At 44.3% G+C, this 20,812-nt stretch overlaps 1 protein-coding gene across 1 annotated transcript in view; it reads left to right on the top strand.

Annotated features, from left to right (window-relative positions):
* nphs1 (NPHS1 adhesion molecule, nephrin) overlaps window positions 1–20,812 on the top strand; it is a 155,998-nt gene that overhangs the window by 104,114 nt on the left and 31,072 nt on the right. Inside the window, exon 7 of the mRNA XM_056286173.1 lies at window positions 6,774–6,896. Within this exon, the coding sequence (XP_056142148.1) occupies window positions 6,774–6,896 (123 nt within the window). The remainder of the gene's footprint in view (window positions 1–6,773; window positions 6,897–20,812) is intronic.

The following is a 20,812-nucleotide window of genomic DNA, read 5'->3' as shown; positions in this document are numbered from 1 at the left end:
TTGGAAGAGTGGGGAAATTGGCCGAATACAATTGGGGAGAAATGGGGGGGGGGATCCATAAAATAAAATAAAATAAACTGAACATGAGAATTATGGACTAGTGTCAAGAGCAAAATTGAAACAGGACATCCTCTCTTCCGTAGCCATACAGTTCACGACACACATTAATAACTCCTTTTGTAGTTTGACATTTTCGAGAACTGATAAAGTCTGCTGCACAAGGAGATGAAATTTGGAGCTTAGGTCTTTTCAGCCGGAAGCCTTTGGGACAATAAAGCCATCACGCTGAAGCACACATTATAAAGATATGAAGACTTGTAAAAAAATGTCCCTGAGAGAAGTGGAATGTTTGAATATGAGTCAGTTTCTATCTACACAAACTAAGTACACTGAGCGATGTCTGTACACAACCCTCACCAGTATGTCCAGTCGTGTATACCTTACGCTTTACATGGTCTGACTTGCAGTCATAAAACATAAATTTCAAATAGCTGAGATTGGATAAAAAAAATCATCCTCTCAAATCATAAAAGCCATTTTATTCTTTATATCATGGGATCTGGCGACACTGGCACAGTGGTTAGCACAGTCACCTCAGCAAGAAGGTCCTGGGTTCGAGCCCCGGGGTAGTCCAACCTTGGGGGTTGTCCCGGGTCATCCTCTGTGTGGAGTTTGCATGTTCTCCCCGTGTCTGCGTGGGTTTCCTCCAGGGGCTCTGGTTTCCTCCCACAGTCCAAAGACATGTAGGTCAGGGGAATCGGCCATACTAAATTGTCCCTAGGTTTGAATGTGTGTGTGTGTGTGTGTGTGTGTGTGTGTGTGTGTGTGTGTGTGTGTGTTGGCCCTGTGTGATGGCCTGGCGGCCTGTCCAGGGTGTCTCCCCCGCCTGCCGCCCAATGACTGCTGGGATTGGCTCCAGCATCCCCGCGACCTGAGAGCAGGATAAGCAGCTCGGGTAATGGATGGATATCGTGGAATCTATTTCTGGAAACCAGAACATGTTTTAGATTAAAAAACAAAAACAATCAATCTTGGAAAGCTGAGTTTTGCAATAATTCTTGATTTCTTCTACTCGTTGATTTTAACATCAACAAAGAGCTTGGCAACAAAGCCTGGCTTCCAATGTTAGGAACAAATTTAAAGATACAGCTCGTTCGGCGTTATTATATGAAACAGTTTTAGACTTCTTCTATGTAGATCACGGTACATCACAGCTGATGTAAAACTGAGCTCGAGTGTAAACTAAAATGGGCTTCGTTTTTTGTCGCTGGCATCCCGTTGTAAGCCTCAACATACAAACATCACACTTAACAGGACACAATAATCTGAATATATTTCAAAAACCTAATACAAGGGCTGCAGGAAGGTTTCTAATTTCTGTTGTGTTCAATTGTTGTTTTTTTTGTGTCATATATCAATTATATAATTTTATTTTTAGTATATACACTACCGTTCAAAAGTTTGGGATCACATTGAAATGTCCATATTTTTGAAGGAAAAGCACTGTACTTTTCAATGAAGATAACTTTAAACTAGTCTTAACTTTAAAGAAATACACTCTATACATTGCTAATGTGGTAAATGACTATTCTAGCTGCAAATGTCTGGTTTTTGGTGCAATATCTACATAGGTGTATAGAGGCCCATTTCAAGCAACTATCACTCCAGTGTTCTAATGGTACAATGTGTTTGCTCATTGGCTCAGAAGGCTAATTGATGATTAGAAAACCCTTGTGCAATCATGTTCACACATCCGAAAACAGTTTAGCTCGTTACAGAAGCTACAAAACTGACCTTCCTTTGAGCAGATTGAGTTTCTGGAGCATCACATTTGTGGGGTCAATTAAACGCTCAAAATGGCCAGAAAAAGAGAACTTTCATCTGAAACTCGACAGTCTATTCTTGTTCTTAGAAATGAAGGCTATTCCATGCGAGAAATTGCTAAGAAATTGAAGATTTCCTACACCGGTGTGTACTACTCCCTTCAGAGGACAGCACAAACAGGCTCTAACCAGAGTAGAAAAAGAAGTGGGAGGCCGCGTTGCACAACTGAGCAAGAAGATAAGTACATTAGAGTCTCTAGTTTGAGAAACAGACGCCTCACAGGTCCCCAACTGGCATCTTCATTAAATAGTACCCGCAAAACACCAGTGTCAACATCTACAGTGAAGAGGCGGCTGCGGGATTCTGGGCTTCAGGGCAGAGTGGCAAAGAAAAAGCCATATCTGAGACTGACCAATAAAAGAAAAAGATTAAGATGGGCAAAAGAACACAGACATTGGACAGAGGAAGACTGGAAAAAAGTGTTGTGGACGGATGAATCCAAGTTTGAGGTGTTTGGATCACAAAGAAGAACGTTTGTGAGACGCAGAACAAATGAAAAGATGCTGGAAGAATGCCTGACGCCATCTGTTAAGCATGGTGGAGGTAATGTGATGGTCTGGGGTTGCTTTGGTGCTGGTAAGGTGGGAGATTTGTACAGGGTAAAAGGGATTCTGAATAAGGAAGGCTATCACTCCATTTTGCAACGCCATGCCATACCCGGTGGACAGCGCTTGATTGGAGCCAATTTCATCCTACAACAGGACAATGACCCTAAACACACCTCCAAATTGTGCAAGAACTATTTAGAGCAGAAGCAGGCAGCTGGTATTCTATCGGTAATGGAGTGGCCAGCGCAGTCACCAGATCTGAACCCCATTGAGCTGTTGTGGGAGCAGCTTGACCGTATGGTACGCAAGAAGTGCCCATCCAACCAATCCAACTTGTGGGAGCTGCTTCTGGAAGCGTGGGGTGCAATTTCTCCAGATTACCTCAACAAATTAACAGCTAGAATGCCAAAGGTCTGCAATGCTGTAATTGCTGCAAATGGAGGATTCTTTGACGAAAGCAAAGTTTGATGTAAAAAAAATCTTATTTCAAATACAAATCATTATTTCTAACCTTGTCAATGTCTTGACTCTATTTTCTATTCATTTCACAACATATGGTGGTGAATAAGTGTGACTTTTCATGGAAAACACAAAATTGTTTGGGTGATCCCAAACTTTTGAACGGTAGTGTATATTCACTAATTTTTGCAATAAAAATGGTAAAACATGATATATGACATTGGAAAAGATGTTATTTATTATTTTGATTAATATCCAACAACTTTTTTACGCAACTCCAACATAGGCAGGCTCGTCATAATGGTGTGGTTAGCAGTGTTGCGCCAGAATGTGACTTGGCCCTATGACACCTTTATAAAAGATTTAAAATCAACTTCTCTGAAGTAAACTTTAAGAGCTTCGCATGATACTTAACCATGATTCAGGACTATACAAATACATTTGACTTGACTCGACTTGACTTGGACTCGGTGGGGGTTGCAGGATAGTAGCCATGTCTTTGTAACAATATGCCATGTTAGCTATGAAGCCAAAATGTATTGTCTATATGCTATATACATGGACAGGAGATTGCTGTCCTTTGTCTCTATGCATGCTCAATAATCCAGTAAGAAAATCACAGACAGTTAAATCAGTTCATCTGGACATGTTTATTGAGAGGGAAACATTTCACCACTCGTCTAAGTGACCTCTTCGGTCTCAAACTGACTGCAGGGACCCCCCCCTTATCAACAATATACTGTCATAACAACTGAAACCGATGATCGGTTTCATATTCAAATTGACGTGACTGTTAACTAGAGTTACAATAGCCATGTGTACTATTCACAGAGGATTTGGGAATGTTTACATCACAGCATTGTAAGATGGTGATAGATGTACTCTTAGTCCCCCCCCTGGTCCCTCGGTTCAGGGATGGTCGTTCCCTCTTAAAATAGATGGCCTCTTTTGCCCCTTTTCCACTACATGGTACCGGTTCGAGTCGACTCGACTCGCTTCTGTGTCGTTTTCCATTACCATAACAGTACCCCCTCAGTGTAGCTGGTCATTGTTTTTTTGGAACCTCGACAAAGGTGGTACCAGAAAAGTGGTAACAGTTACCAAATGCCGGTACGTTCCAGTAATAGAAAATGAAAAAAGGTCGAGTCGAGTTGAGCCGGTACCATGTAGTGGAAAAGGGGCATTTTAACTCCCTGTTCAAATCAGCGTTCCTCCCTATCAAGGATGTGCACATCCTCATCCTTGAAAGAGTGGCCACTGGCCTGAAGATGGATGTAGACTGCGGAGTCCTGGCCTAACGTGTTAGCTCTTCTGCATTGTGCCATCCTGTTGGCCAGCGTCTGTTTGGTTTCCCCGATGTACAAGTCACGGCAATTTTCCCAGCACAATGTGTAAAATAATATAGTGAACGTTGTTAAAAGCCAGGAGGATTGCTGTGACTTGTTGTACATCGGGGAAACCAAACAGACGCTGATGAAGAGGATGGCACAACGCAGAAGAGCTAACACGTCAGGCCAGGACTCCACGGTCTACACCCATCTACAGGCCAGTGGTCGTGCTTTCAAGGATGAGGATGTGCACATCCTTGATAGGGAGGAACACTGGTTTGAATGGAGAGTCAAAGAGGCCATCTATGTGAAGAGGGAACAACCATCCCTGAACCGGGGGGGGGGCTAAGAGTACATCTGTCACCATTTTACAGTGCTGTGATTGCAAACATTCTGCAACCATCTGTGAAGAATACACATGGCCATTGTAATCAGAATCAGGTTTATTGGCCATGTAGGTTTGCACTACATGGAATTTGACTCTGGTTTCATGGCTCTCTCAGTATACTTAACATAGCATAACAACACTACAACACAACAATCTTCAGCTATATACACAAAGATTGACTTATACTGGTGAAATAAGAAGTGATAAGGTGCAGAGAATATATCAGAGATGCTGAAATAGATGTTAGCAGGTTACTTACATACGTGCCTGAGGTAGATGGACATGACAGCGTACCAGTATACGTATAATGTACAGTACAGTATATACAAAATGGTTGGATTTATTTGACAGTGTTAGGCATTCATTTGAATGACAGCCCATGGAAAGAAACTGTTTTTATATCTGGTTGTTTTGGGGTACAGTGCTCTGTAGCACCTACCAGAGGGGAGGAGTTGGAACAGGTTGTGACCAGGGTGTGATGGGTCTGCAGTGATGTTGCCTGTAACTCTAGTAATGGTCACGGCAATTTGCATATGAGACCAATCATTGTTTTTGGTCGTTATGCCACTATGGTTTATAAGGGTGGGGAGACCTGCAGTCAGTTGAGACTGGAGAGGTCACTTAGATGAGTGATGAAACGTTTCCGTCAATAAACACTGTGTCCAGATGAACTGATCCAACTTGCTGATATTGCTTTCCTTTGCAAAATAGGTGGCAGAATACAGACGCAATGGGTATTTAGATACTGTATGTCCCAAAACACGGGGCCCCTTCACTCCCAGCATGACTGTCGACCAGAATGGACTGTCCTTGGTGCATCCTGACCGCGTCGTGTTGCCAGTGCGGGGACCAGCCCATGTACGGAAGGGTGTCAGGGTGGCCCTGTGTGATGGCCTGGCGGCCTGTTCAGGGTGTCTCCCCGCCTGCCACCCAATGGCTGCTGGGATAGGCTCCAGCATCCCCGCGACCCTGAGAGCAGGATAAGCGGTTCGGATAATGGATGGATGGATGTCCCAAAACTTTTAAGACTCCACCTGAAATAAAGCGAGTGATGGACAAATAAGCAAAAAGTCCACCATCTCCCCATTGCACCCATCCACCATCTCCTGTCGAACATGCTCTGCAAGTTGATTGCACCATTTGTGAGCAATTTCAGGAAAGAGGAAAATGATAAATAATCTCTCTCTCTCTCTCTCTCTCTCTCTCTCTCTCTCTCTCTCTCTCTCTCTCTCTCTCTCTCTCTCTCTCTCTCTCTCTCTCTCTCTCCCCCCCCCCCGCTCTCAACGATAACTTAGATGTGAAAATTGCTTGTGGTTGGTGTTAATTATCTTGCCAGCTTACTTGACAAATGCATTTTTGGCTCGGGTGGTTGTCAGACCAAGGTACCATTTTACACATGTTAGTAGGCTGTGAGCCACAGAATAACAGCCGAGAAAAAAAATAAAAAACAGCCCTGAATATCATCTAATCCCCACAGGTTATGGCAATGCATCAAACAAATGATACCTTGTTGGCGTGCCAAACTATCAAGCGAGAGACACGGCGAGATCGGTCCTTGTCGCGCGTCCGCTAATACACGTTTTACTCACTATTTTGAATCTGATGGAATTTCACCAATGATAGAGGAAATTCATTTTGAAGCAAAGTGTACAACTCCGCCTTGAACGCACACCAATGCTTTCATGTCAATGCAAGGACCCCCCCCCCCCCCCCAGAAGTCCTTCAGCAACTGAGATGGTAGAAATGAGAAAATAGTCTATTCTGCGTCAAATCCTCTGATGAATATCCGTGGTCTATATTAGAGCGGCGTTTCCGCTTTATGGAGATGTTAAAACTAACCATAATGCAGTATAATGAGCGACTGCAGAGCCCGTACTTCTGAATAGCTCATTACAAAGCATATCATTATAACAATTAGAAAAATGCCTGGCATTCACTGTATGCACAACTTTCTATGTTAGTTTCCCATAATTTTACCAGATGAAAATTAACGTTCTCCAAATTCAAAATCCACACAAAGGGTACAGGGTTTACAGTTGGTACTGATGGAGACGAACAAAAAGAGACTTATTGTCAGATTAGAGTGAACAATTAATAATTCATAGTGCACATCCACACAAGAGAATGTTTGAAAATAGAAAGAGTGACTCTCCATTTCTATTCCAGGACAATACCATCTTCAGATTGAAAGGGCCGAACTGGAGGATGACGCCCCCTATGAATGTCAAGTGGGCCCGTCCGAGAGCAGCCAGGCAATCGTTTCCAACACAGCCTGGATCAGTGTGCAGAGTGAGCAGAACCCGTGGGGCAGGGGTGGGGGTGGGGTCATCCGGGGGGGCGGTGGGTTTTCGTAACAGAGCATGATAACAACTTATATACGAGCACACAGTTGAACACCCTCGGTACCATAGGAACAAACAAGACCTCCTGACCTGTAATCTGCATGTAAAGCGCTGTTAAATATTCATTTGTATTGATAAAGCGCTTTAAGCGGGCGGAGACGAGGCAGTTACTGTTGCGGCGCTGCCTGTTTGACAGTACAGAGAAAAGGAAGCGCTGATTCAAAAGTGCGTCCTTGACACAATGAGATTCCATATAACTCAATACAGTTATAGAAGTTTATACATTTTTATTGTCGCTTTGTGGCTCCATGCCTCTTAACATGACCAACCAACCCCGGTTCTGCCAAGTTCTGACACCGACATGACAGTCCAAGGAAAATGTATGTTCCCGTCCAAGATTTAGTTGTTGGAAGAAAAAAATCTGACTGTGATGCATGCTGCAAGTAATACGTGGGTTTAGTAGTGCCTCCATTTTCTCGCAGCCTCGGGGTGATCCGTCCCCTCTGTTGAACGGTAAATGACAACAGGGTAAAAGTGGATGAAAAATTTCCACACAGACACGGGACACAACTGTGTGAATACACCATGCTACCTGTTGTCATGTCATAATAAACCACGTCTGTCTGTCTCTGTCTCTCTGACACTCTTTCTCCCTCTCCTTTCCTTTTCCTTCACTGTCTCGATATCTCACTCTTTCACCCTCGCTTCCCCTTTTCTTCTTTGTTTTTCTCTATCCCTCTTTGCTCTCTTTCTCTTTCTGTCTTCCTCTGTCTTCCTGTCTCTGTTTGTCTCTCTGTGTCTTGGTTGTGGGAGCCAGCCCATATGCGGTGACGAGGGGACTTTAAAAGATCCCTTTCTTCTCTAGACACAGCACATCTACTTATCCCCCTCCCCATTTTCTCCATTGCACATTTTCTCCCTCCCTCCATCTCTTTTAATGCTTCCTCTTTGGTGACCGCGGAGAAGCCCTTTTGCCAGAGCTTAGATGGTGTGTGTGTGTGTGTGTGTGTGTGTGTGTGTGTGTGTTGGGGAGGGGGGAGGTTGTTTAGGGTTGCCGTGGTGACTCTAGGAGCTTCACACTCATCTGGGAAGAGTGCAGGTTTTTCTGACATCACTGGGGAAAGGAAGGGAGGGTGGTTGGGTTGGTAGGGACAGGGAGAAGCATGAGCCCCCCCCCCCCCCCCAAAAAAAACTGACCTTTGAATGGGTTCTGTTCTACAGTGCAGCAGCTCCACATCCCCGTACCATGTCTACACCTGCAGCCACAGCAGGCCTCACTCCCACATTCATCATCACGGACATGTCTAGTGCTTGTGTTCTCAATTGCACATGTCAACACAGATGCCTTAGGCTATATGCAAAGCTTCTTATATGTGGGACATGTGTGCAAGTGATTCCCACTATGGACAGGCGGTGGCTGTGTGTGTGTTACTGTGACCGATACCCACTGCTGCTCTGTTTTCATGTTCATATCTAAAAGCCCTTCGCACTTCTCTGCTGCATGTGTGCTGTGTCCTGGGAGCAGTTTCTAGCTGCCGGCCATCAAACATAAAGAGCTTGCAGCCATTGTCAGTGCCGAAGAAAATAAAGGGGGGAAAAAAACACCTGATTTTAAAAGTGCTCCGAAGCTTTGGTCCTAAAGGGTCATTTTTTCCAGCCCACCAACCCCGCTGATTCAAATACGTGACTAATCTCGGGCTTTGATAATGAGCTGATTAGTTCAGTCTCTTGTTAGTGCTGAGCTGGGACTGGAATCTGTGCGTCCTTTTTGAGGAGCTCCGTCTCCGATGAATTTGCACGCAGACCTCTCCATCACTGAACTACAGCTCCCAAGGCCCCACACCCCTGACCAGTCAACCATGGCCGCATCTCATCAAGCCCTGCATCAAATCAAAACACCATAAAGTCTTTATGGGGAGACAGAGAGGGGGAGATAGGGAATGTGAAAACAAAACAGAGAGTGCTGGTCGTCTAATTGGATTCCTGGGTCAGAGGGAGAGATATCATGACCAGCTAATTCAAGATGGATCACCCCAGGCAGGAAATGAGCAAGAGGGAAGCAAAAATATCAATAAGCCCCTCTCCACAGGCTAACAAAGAGACATTTCTATCAATGCAACATAACTCCTGTGTGTGTTTTTGCCTTCCTGCGGAGCTCAGATAGGGGATTACTGCAATAGGCAGATCAAGTGGCAGTGGGTAATCCATGACAATAACAACCTCGCCGCCACCCCCGCGTCCTCACGCTGAAACTTAGCCTGCACTGTGCCCATCACATACCTGACACATACTCTGTCTGTTTATACAATTAGCCCTAGCATTTAATCCTGTTAATGAACAACTCTCTCTCTCTGTCTGTCTCTCTCGCTCTCTCTGTCTGTCTCTCTCGCTCTCTCTCGCTGCTCTCTGTCTCTCACTTTCTGTCTCTGTCTCACTCTGTCTTGCTTGCTCTGTCTCTGATCTCTGCTCTCTGTCTCTCTCGCTTTCTGTCTCTGTCTCTGTCTCTCTCTCGCTCTCTGTCTCTGTCTCTCTCGCTCTCTCTCTTGCACTCTCCTTCTCACTTGCTCTTCTCTTTCTTTCACTCACTCTGAATAGACTTGCCTGTGCAGACACCACATGCAAATGCTAACAACACTTTTATTTGATGTGTCCCAGTTTTGCAAAATATTACCCATTCAGTTGCCATGGTTTGGTTGTGTGTGTGTGTGTGTGCGTGCGTGCGTGCGTGCGTGTGTGTGTGCGTGCGCGTGCATGCATGGTTGCATATGTGTGTGCATGGGCATGTAATTATATGTACATGTGTTTGTGTACGTGTTCATGTGCGAGAGGGTGCAATTGTGTATGTCTCTTGTTGTAAGCTAGATATCATTGTTGGTTGGAAGTTAAAGGACATTTAGGAGCCAGAGCTACATTGAGGGTCTTGCTTCTGAGTTTAGCACTTGAAGAGTAATGAGCCTTCAATTTATCATTCCCTATCGTGAATAATGGAACAAATAATAAACGGGGGCTTTCACACAAACAACACAGACCACGGTCAGTTTGTTCACGAAATGTTGACACTTTCCCAAGATCTAACCAAATCAGAGAACAGCATCGAAATATCAATAAAATAATAAAATCAAAAAAATAATAAGCTAACCACGGCATTATATTTTCATTAATGTGGTGTGTTAACAACAACTCTTTAAATGGAAAGGAAATTGTATATAACATTTGAAATATCCTGAATTGTCTGTTTTGTACTGTTCTTGAGGTCGTTTTTCATAAGAATTCTTCTTAAGAAGGTATTTTTGGCCTTAAGTCAATTGCTCTGTGTGTGTGTGTGTGTGTGTGTGTGTGTGTGTGTGTGTGTGTGTGTGTGTGTGTGTGTGTACTGGTTTTTCTATCCTCATGGGGACCCCAATGACCTCATAAGGATAAAAATCAAGACCACCTACCTCAGGACTAAAAAAGGTTCCCACAAGGTTAAAGGTTATTTCTGGAAGGTTAGGTTTAATGCTGGGATTGGTATTGGGTTATGGTTAAGCGTAGGTCTAGGCCTATTAAAGTTAGGCATTAGAGTTGTGCTCAGGGTTAAGGGTTAAGGTTAGGTGTAACTGCCTCACATTGTCAGTTAAGTTTCTAGTTTGGCACCCTGCTATTTTTTGGTTCTTACCCATAATACTATATATAGTAGTCCCAGAGGCAGAACTAATCTCTGCCGCTCTTGTGTTCCACTAATAATTATTAAATAAACACCTTGCAAACGAAGCGCCAAAAACCACCGAAAAAGAAGACTGGCATAAGAGTTTAATTATCAAGCGTATACACACACATACACTCACCGGCCACTTTATTAGGCACACCTGTCCAACTGCTCGTTAACGCAAATTTCTAATCAGCCAATCACATGGCAGCAACTCAATGCATTTAGGCATGTAGACATGGTCAAGACGATCTGCTGCAGTTCAAACCGAGCATCAGAATGGGGAAGAAAGGTGATTTAAGTGACTTTGAACGTGGCATGGTTGTTGGTGCCAGACGGGCTGGTCTGAGTATTTCAGAAACTGCTGATCTACTGGGATTTTCACGCACAACCATCTCTAGGGTTTACAGAGAATGGTCCGAAAAAGAGAAAATATCCAGTGAGCGGCAGTTCTGTGGGCGAAAATGCCTTGTTGATGCCAGAGGTCAGAGGAGAATGGCCAGACTGGTTCGAGCTGATAGAAAGGCAACAGTAACTCAAATAACCACTCATTACACCCGAGGTATGCAGAAGAGCATCTCTGAACGCACAACATGTCGAACCTTGAGGCAGATGGGCTACAGCAGCAGAAGACCACACCGGGTGCCACTCCTGTCAGCTAAGAACAGGAAACTGAGGCTACAATTCGCACAGGCTCACCAAAATTGGACAATAGAAGATTGGAAAAACGTTGCCTGGTCTGATGAGTCTCGATTTCTGCTGCGACATTCGGATGGTAGGGTCAGAATTTGGCGTCAACAACATGAAAGCATGGATCCATCCTGCCTTGTATCAACGGTTAAGGCTGGTGGTGGTGGTGTAATGGTGTGGGGGATATTTTCTTGGCACACTTTGGGCCCCTTAGTACCAATTGAGCATCGTGTCAACGCCACAGCCTACCTGAGTATTGTTGCTGACCATGTCCATCCCTTTATGACCACAGTGTTCCCCTCTTCTGATGGCTACTTCCAGCAGGATAACGCGCCATGTCATAAAGCTCGAATCATCTCAGACTGGTTTCTTGAACATGACAATGAGTTCACTGTACTGAAATGGCCTCCACAGTCACCAGATCTCAATCCAATAGAGCACCTTTGGGATGTGGTGGACCGGGAGATTCGCATGAATTCGCAGCACTGCACAGACATGCAACCACAAGTGACTGAAGGCACAGAAGCTGATAACCACGCTTCCTCACGAGAGCCACAAAGAAACCAAAGAGTCTGCAAGTTAACGGAAAAGAGCCAAGATCTGCATGATGAGCAAGTGAGATTATTTTGCACCTCGTTTCAGTGTGAGCTACGAGAAGTGGAAGGCTATCACTAAAGATGCCAAATGCGCTGAATGGACAATGCTCAACCAACCTGCTGCATGAACACATCACAAAAGATGCCTCAAAAGATCTGAACGTTGTTTATGAAGAGTTAAGGCACATTGACATTTCTGACTGTGACACACGTCGCAGAATAAACACCTGTGAAGCAGTAACAAGAATGATCATTGAGATGGCAAGAGGTAGTCTAGAAACAAGTAAGGGTGAAGGTCAAAGGGATGAAGAACAAGGTAGGAAAGAGACAGCATCTGTAATGAAGTCTGCAGCCTCAGACAAAAGAAGCAACTCCTCTCATCACACAAATTCCTCTGCTCATTCTTTAAGCAACTCAAGAGCCACATCCCGATGTTCAAGCCTGTCTTCTGCCAACAGACAAGACACCGCTGCTAAAGTTGCTGCCAGTAAAGCCACTTTAGAAGTACTGCTAAAGCAAGAACGTCATAATGAAGAACTTCAAAGACTCAAAAAGTGAAGCTGCCCAATTATGAGCCAAACGAGGCCAAAAATGCAAAGAAACAAAGGGCGTTAGACGCCAAGCCCATACAACTAGAGCGACTGTGGAGTATTAAGAAGCTGAAGGCTGCCAAAGCACGACAGCAAGTATATGATCAGCGTGAATGCTCAGATGAATAAATAGATGAGCTGCTCCATCAATGTGTCTCTCTGAAGGAGAAAGAGGAAGTCAAGCACGGAAGTAGCTCGTTGCAGCACCACTCTCCACCAAAAGCTGTGACACATCCAAAGCAAGAAGACAGTTCAGCAGCTCTTGTTAGAGCGTTCGCAGAGTCTATCAGTGCAAGTCGTCTTTCTGTACCTGAACCAACAACGATCTATGGTGACCCACTCAGATTCCATGACTGGAAAGTTTCCTTTCAGACACTCATTGACTGGAAAAACATACCAGCTGAAGAAAAGATATATTATCTGCTAAAGTGCATGGATGGACCCGCCAAGCAGGCACAGAGTCAGCCTGTCGTACTGTATGGACTATCCCAGAAGATCGATATGGCAATCCATTCCTCATTTCTAAGACCTTCAGAGACAAGCTCGATGCATGGCCCAAGATAAACTTCAAGGCAGTGTGGAACTTCAAGTACTCGCCAACTTCCTTCACAGCTGTGAGGCTGCTTGTCTCAGTTAAGAGGTCTTGAAGTACTTAACAACTGCAACAAGAACCAGAAAACACAAACTTAAATAAAAAAAGAACCAGAAAATACTTGCTAAACTTCCAGACTGGCTGACCTCAAGATGGAATAGGAAAGTCATAGAAAACGAAGAACAAGGTCACAGGTTCCCAAGCTTGAGCCAGTTCGTCAAGTTTCTCACACGTGAAGCCAAAATCACTTGCAACCCAATAACATCTCTCCATGCTCTAAAACCAAGTAAAAGCGACACGATCAAGGTTTCAAAGAACAGAGGTCCTGGAGAAAAGGTGCTGGCAACCAACTCAGATGAGAAAGCTGTCACTACAAGCTGCGCCTTCTGTGAGAAGGCAGGCCACAGTCTACAAAAGTGTCATAAATTTATGGATGAGACGATCTCTGAGCAAGTCAAGTTTGTTCAAGAGAAGAAATTGTGCTCAGCTGTCTGTAGTCTGGCCATCGCTCAAAGGACTGTAAAAACAAAAATCTGCTATATGTGTGAGAAACGACATCCGACTTTTTTTCCACGATAATGACGCCAATAAAGAAAGGATGTCAACAAGGCCCGATGGAGAGAGGGACAGTGACAAGTCAAGGTAAAAGAAGATGGATTGCCCACAAGATAAAGCAGCAAGAACATCACGTCAGGCATCATCAGATAGAGTCGTCTAGAATGTCAAAGGCACTCATACATCCACAATCATTCCAGTGTGGGTGTCAGCCACAAGTGAGCCAGATTGTGAAGTTCTTGTGTATGCACTCCTCAATGCATAGATTGACACAACCTTTATCCTTGAAGAAACAGCAAAGGTTCTCCATACGAAGAATGAACTAGTTCAGCTAAAGCTCTCCACAATGGCTTCAAGAAACAATCGTGTCCTGCCAGAAGCTAACTGGTCTACAAGTGAGAGGATTATACTCAGAAAGGATATTCCCTCTGCCAGTGACCTGCTCAAGAGAATTCCTCCCTGCAAATAGAAATCATATTCCACCACCAGAGACAGCAAAGGCATGGCTTCATCTTGAACACATCGCAGATGAGATCACTCCTCAGCAAAGCTTTGACATCCATTCATCCATTAGCTGAACCGCGTATCCTGTTCTCAGGCTCGCAGGGATGCTGGAGCCTATTCCAGCAGTCATTGGGCGGCAGGTTGGGAGACACCCTGGTCAGGCCGCTCGGCCATCACAGGGCCGAGACACACACACACACACGCACAAACATTCATACCTAGGGACAATTTAGTACAGCCAATTCACCTAACTTACATGTCTTTGGACTGTGGGAGGAAATCGGAGCCCCTGGAGGAATGCCACGCAGACAGGGGGAGAACATGCAAACTCCACACAGAGGACAACCTGGGATGACCCACCAAGGTTGGACTACCCGGGGCTCGAACCTAGGACCTTCTTGCTGTGAGGCGACCGTGCTAACCTCTGTGCCACTGTGCCACCAAAGCCGTGACATCGGCCTGCTAATTGGCTACAGCTGTCCTCAAGTTCTTGTCCCAAGACAAGTGGTGGCTTGTGAAGAAAATCAGCCCTTTGTACAGAGAACAGACTTGGGCTGAAGTGTAGCTGACTATGACAACCCATATCTTGACTATGGAGGCGTGATTGGAGTAAGTCGGCAGGTCATCGTGTAGCGTGTAATGCCAGGTGTTCAGTCCTCTTCAAACCTCACAAGCAAAGTGCGCTATGTCTTTAGAACACAGATCAAGGAAGTAGTCTTATCTGCAGACATCATCAAGGTGCTGGAATCTGACTTCATCGAAAGAGCTTTAGAGGGCGGCCGCATTTCTCAAGAGGATCTTCGGTTCCTGTCAAAGATGGAAAAGGGCATTAGGCTCATGAGCGATTGTCACTATGAAATGCCATTGCCATTCAAGAAATAAAGGCCCAACTTACTAGATGATAAAGTATGCGCCATTCACCATCTCAGACAGTGTGCGAAATACCCAGTGGCAATCAGGGGTGCCCCCTACCTAGTTTTCCAGTGTTATGCTGAAGTCTTACACAGACTCAATTCGCAATATGCAAGATTTCATGGATGCAAGCCAAGGGACTCAAGTAGGCTATACACGCTTTTGCACACTCATCACCAAGGCTAATATCATTAACAAGGCCACTCACACAACTACACAACCATGCAACTATGCCCTGCAAAAGAATCCACACAGAACACTAGCCTCTCTTTCTCTAACTCGACACACTCGTGCACATGCACACACTCGAACCCAACACACGCAAACTTGAGTAGCAGTGCTATCAGAACTCACGCTATCAGAGTGCTGTCACAATTCAGTCACAGCAAACATAGGCTAGAGATTGAAAAAATAGTCTATCTTAACTTAAAAAAGAATGGACCACAAAAGCCTTGACTCGGCTTCTTCTTGTTGCTGTGCTGCTACCCAAGAAGAGGAGGGGCGATGTCCTATTTAGTCCAGGTTCTCATGAATGGCACTGGATCAAATTTGTCCAATGGGGAGTCTGTTTAGGTCCACAAACAGAAGTGAATACAGGCTGTCTTTGTGCAACCTGTTGTGGCTCTGACTGGCTATGTCATTTACAGCAGAAAATGCTCTCTCGCATTCAGTAAATGTGGGGAGATAATTGCGACTTGCTATGCATAATCTTTCCAGTGTTTTGCCCTGTGGTGTGCCCTGCAGTTTCCAGTCTCTAAACTGCTCTATTGCCTCCCTGGCTGGTTCCCCTAGCGATTTAGCTAGGCTGTGTACTTCTTGTTCGCCATACAAAGTCAAGGTCTCCTGCTGTCCTGGCCAAAGGCGCTTATCAAAAGCCTTGAGCTTGTGGACCAAGTTTGACTTCAGTAAGCACTTGGTTGGACTGGCAACCACTGATTCATAAAAGAGAGGCTTGTTTATTTTCCACTCAGCATTCAGTCAGCTCCACATCTTTAAAAAGGCCTGATGAGACACACTGTTCGGCCTTCTTCGTTTATTTATTTATTGATTTATTTATTGATTGATTAGGTGCTCGTGAAGTCCTTTATAGTTTTGCGTCTCAACATTGGTGTTCAATGTGTCCTCAGTGGATGTTTCAAAATGGCGTGCTAGTGGGGGGAAATCTTTCCATACAGCCTTTACTGTATTATAGCTCCAGGAAATCCATCTGATGGTGAAAATTTTACCAATTTTCAAATTTGCATTTTAAGCTCAACTGTTGCTTCCTGAAGCAATCTGGCATTCCTCGTTGACTGGTGATCGCATGAGTATAACTTTGAAATAAAGAACTCAAATTGATTACAGCCAGCCACTTCTTTAAGAGCATCTTTGACTGCCAGTTCTAATCTATGTGCCAGGCAGCATACAGACTCCACATTCGGAAAGTCATTTTTGAGTCTTGCTATTTGTGCACTGGCTTTCCTTGTGAGCACTGCAGCCCCATCGGTGGCTATACTTATGAGATATGTTTTCAAAAAACTCATCATCCATTCATGCTTTATGAAGAGTTGCCACCATAAAATGGATTCAGCCTCAAGCCGATCTGTAAGTTCCACTATATCCAGGAAAATATTATCTACTATCTTTGTATGCCCTTGAATGGTACTTTCATCAATTGTGATGCTTACCCGTGATTGCATTTCTTTCATATTGGAGACAAATTTGCAGTGCATTTCCTTTGCTACTGACCAATTATTTCTGTGCAGGCATAGTCAGATTTGTGGATACTGCCGATATACACCTCAGGAGGTCTCATAGCAGAGCACCTTGTAGCTTCTAACTGGTTCACAGGCCCAGACTTTCTTTGACAGAAAGAGCTACCAAATGAAGTAGTCAAGGTGTGAGAGATTGAAAGTAGTAATCCAGAGCTCAAGAAGGCCCAGGTTCATGACACCTAGGCAAAGAAAGTAAGGTCACTGTTAGACCGCCTACACAAGTTCTCCAACTGGTCAAGAATGGTGAAAGCTATCACCAGACTCAAGTGCTGTGCAAAGGAAACCAAAGGCCTCAAGCCAAGGTCCTGTAAAGCCACCAGTTTAGAGGAAAGAAGGGAAGCAGTGACCATAATCAAGATGGTTCAACAAGCAACCCTCTCTTAAGAAATGCAGTGTCTCCAGCATCATAAGGAGTCATGAATCAAAGACAGGACAAAAAAGTTGCACAAGTCCATACCTGGATGATCACTGTATCCTCTGGCTCGGAGGTCACTTAAATCATGCTGCCCTACATCCACATGTGAAACATCCAGGGGTCCTCCCAAGGGACAGTCATGTGTCAGCATTACTCATCAAGCATTATCATGAGAATGCATCCAATGGCATCTGGATCCTAGGATGCAGCAATGCAGCATTAGCCCATATTTACAATTGCACAATGTGCAGGAAGTTCAGAAGATGCTAAGAACCACTAAGGATGGTGGACTTCCTGGAAGAACGAATGGAACCAACCTCTCCATTCACTTACTGTGGGATGGACTGCTTCGGACCATTCTATGTCAAGGAAGGGAGAAAAGAGCTAAAGTGTTATGGACTTTTACTTACCTGCATGAGTTCCAGAGCAGTACACATTGAAATTCTCAGTGACTTGACCACAGTTGTCTTAATCAACACTCTGCGTTTATTCATTACCATTCGTAGAACAGTCCACCAGATAAGATGTGTTCAAGGGTCAAAAGTGTCTTGATGTCCATTCTAGAACAGTCAGCCAGATAACTTGACGGCTCCTCTTTACGAACATTCCTATGCAAATCCATGGTGGTTGTAAATAGCAGACTTCTGACCACTAATTATCTGAATCCAGTCCAGGGCCCTGACACCAAACCACATCCTGACTATGACGTCCACAATCCTCTCCTCACCTCCTGGAAAGTTCGTCAATGAAGATCTTTTCCTCCGCCCGAGGTAGTGCCGAGTTCAACTCTTAGCCAACAACTTTTGGGCACAGTGGAAGAAGGAGTACCTCCTAAATCTCCATCACAGACAGAAGTGGATCAAGGACCGCAGAAACACAAAGGTCAATGACATTATTGTTCTGCAAGATGATGCTACATTAGGACGAAGAAGAGGATTAGAACGAAGATTGTCTGATAAATTGAAAGCTTTGCCTTCCGGCTCAGTTCCCTCTTCACCACAACGGTCCGGTACAACGTCTGCATTACTGCTGATGCTGCACCAATCCGTCTGTCAATCTCCCGCTCCATCCTACCCTCACTTGTGAGCAAGACTAAGATACTTGAACTCCTTCACTTGAGGCAACAACTCATCCTCAACCTGGAAGGAGCAAGCTACCATTTTCCGGTAGAGAACCATGGCCACAAGACTTGGAGGTGCTGACTCTCATCCCGGCCATTTCACACTCAGCTGCAAACTGCCCCAGTGCACGCTGGAGGTTGCATTCTGATGAAGCCAACAAGACCACATCATCTGTGAAGAGCGGAGATGCAATTCTGAGGTTCCCAAAACAGACACACTCCTCACCTTGGCTGCACCTTGAGATCCTGTCCATGAATATCACAAACAGCATCGGAGACAAGGGACAACCTTAGCGGAGTCCAACACCCACTGAAAATGTGTTTGACTTTGTGGCGAGAATGCGGACACAGCTCTCACTTTGGTAATATAAGGCTTGTAGCAACTGTCCCAGTACCCCATACTCCCGCAGTACCCCTCACAGAGTGCCCTGGGGTATATGGTCGTAAGCCTTCTCCAAGTCCACAAAACACATGTAGACTGGCTGGTCAAACTCCCATGCCCACCTCAGCACTCCCGCAAGGGTAAAGAGTTGGTCCATTGTTTCACGGCCAGGACGGAATCCGCATTGTTCCTCCTGGATCTGAGGTTCGACAATCAGTTGGAGCCTCCTTTTCAGCACCCTAGAGTAGACTTTCCCAGGGAAGCTGAGCAATGCGATGCCCTGATAATTGGAGCACACCCTCCGGTCCCCCTTTTTAAAAATGGGAACCACCACCCCAGTCTTCCACTTCACAAGTACTGTCCCCGACCTCCACGCGACACTGAAGGCTTAAATGGTTGTAAATTGAAAAATCAGCACCATTCTACACTTCCTACCTACCCCAACCCTAGGTTCAAACTGAGTTTGCAAGACATATCTACTGGGTGGAGAATTTAGGATTTCATGGCATGGAAAAACACAAATAAGTTAAGAAAAGTTAGTGTTAACAAGAAATGTTAGGAAATAATATTGCTGAATGATCTGACAGAGAACATTGGGTCAAATCAATATTACTGTGCAGCTGAGTCAATGTGTTTGGCGATGTGTCAATGTAATTTTAGTGAGCTGTCTGTCAATATTTGTATTTTACGATGCTTCTTTCATTGCTTGATGATATGGTGGACTGACCCCATGTGGAGACTGAAACAATGTCTTCTACATTTATCTTCATGTCTGCTTTGCTATAACTTGATCTGTTATTTACTTTGGAAAGTTCTGGTCATTATGATTGAGATAATGCCTCATGTTTCATTAACCGACTATGGGTCTTCTCTAAAACAGGTGTATTACATTGAAATCTGTGATTGCTCATTCTGGGTCATTATTATTATACACTACAACAGACCACCTAACTAATTAGGTTGGTTCTATAGGTAACATTGTGTACCTAATTGAATTGGGGTTTGCCAAAGTGAAAGGGGTTGAATACTTTTTGAAAGAGCATATTCCATTTTCTATTTTCTTAAAAATATTTGGTGTAAAACTCAGGTTACTTAATGGTTATTCATTAAAAGTATTGTTGTAAATTAATATCTGTCTATCTATCGATCGATTGATAGATAGAAAAACATTGATATATAAATTATTATGCAATGAAATAAGTCTTTAGCAGGGGGTTTGAACACTTGCAAGGCACTCTATGCATGTCACATTCTCATTAGGGCCTGAGCCCCCCTAAAGTTATGATCCTAGAACCACCCCTGTGCCCATGTACATGTGCTAATGTATACGCATGTTCATGTAGAGATGACCTGTTTTTTTTTTTGTTTGTTTGTTTTTTTGTCAGCTTATTTTTTGACTGTGATTTAGCTGTTGTGTTTAGGAGGTCTGGTCCCATGTTCAGAAGTCTGACACAGCAGGCAGACCACAAATTGTTTTCCTGATTCACAGCACTTTTCTTTTCAGAGGCCGCTCTGTCTTCTGGATCGTCTCCAATTTTTTTTTTTTTACATTAGACCCTGCATGTGGCTCTGCAGCCTGTTTTTAGACTGATTTGAGATGAAGGTAGCCCGCCTGCACATTCACTCGTGTGTGCAAATCCGCATGTAGTCTGGAGTTCATTTTTTTTTGTTTTGTGCTCAAGAGGAAAAAAAGAGTGAGGGAGCACGAGAGAAAGAAAGAGAGAGATACTAGGTGGAAAGGGCTGCTTATGCATATTGATGCATGTCTCTGCTAATCTGCTTCTTATCTGCCTTATCCATCCATCCGTCTGTATTCAGCTAATGAATCGAATTTTGCGGTTCACTGTTTTTCATCTGAACGGCAGGAACAAGTCTTTACATGCTTGTCTATTTTTATAGTTATTTACCAATGTGCCTTAAGACGTGAGAATGAAAGAGAAAGTAGAGAGAGAGAGAGCAAGAGAGATAAACAAATGAACTGGCAAGTTGACACAGAAGTGGGAGGACAAGTTGATCAAAAGAAAATTGTTTTTCCATTCTCATATCCGATAAATTCAGTAGAACGATT

This window comes from Lampris incognitus, chromosome 9, assembly GCF_029633865.1.
Source record: "Lampris incognitus isolate fLamInc1 chromosome 9, fLamInc1.hap2, whole genome shotgun sequence".
NCBI lineage: Eukaryota > Metazoa > Chordata > Actinopteri > Lampriformes > Lampridae > Lampris > Lampris incognitus.
This window is presented reverse-complemented; position numbering and strand designations above follow the sequence as displayed.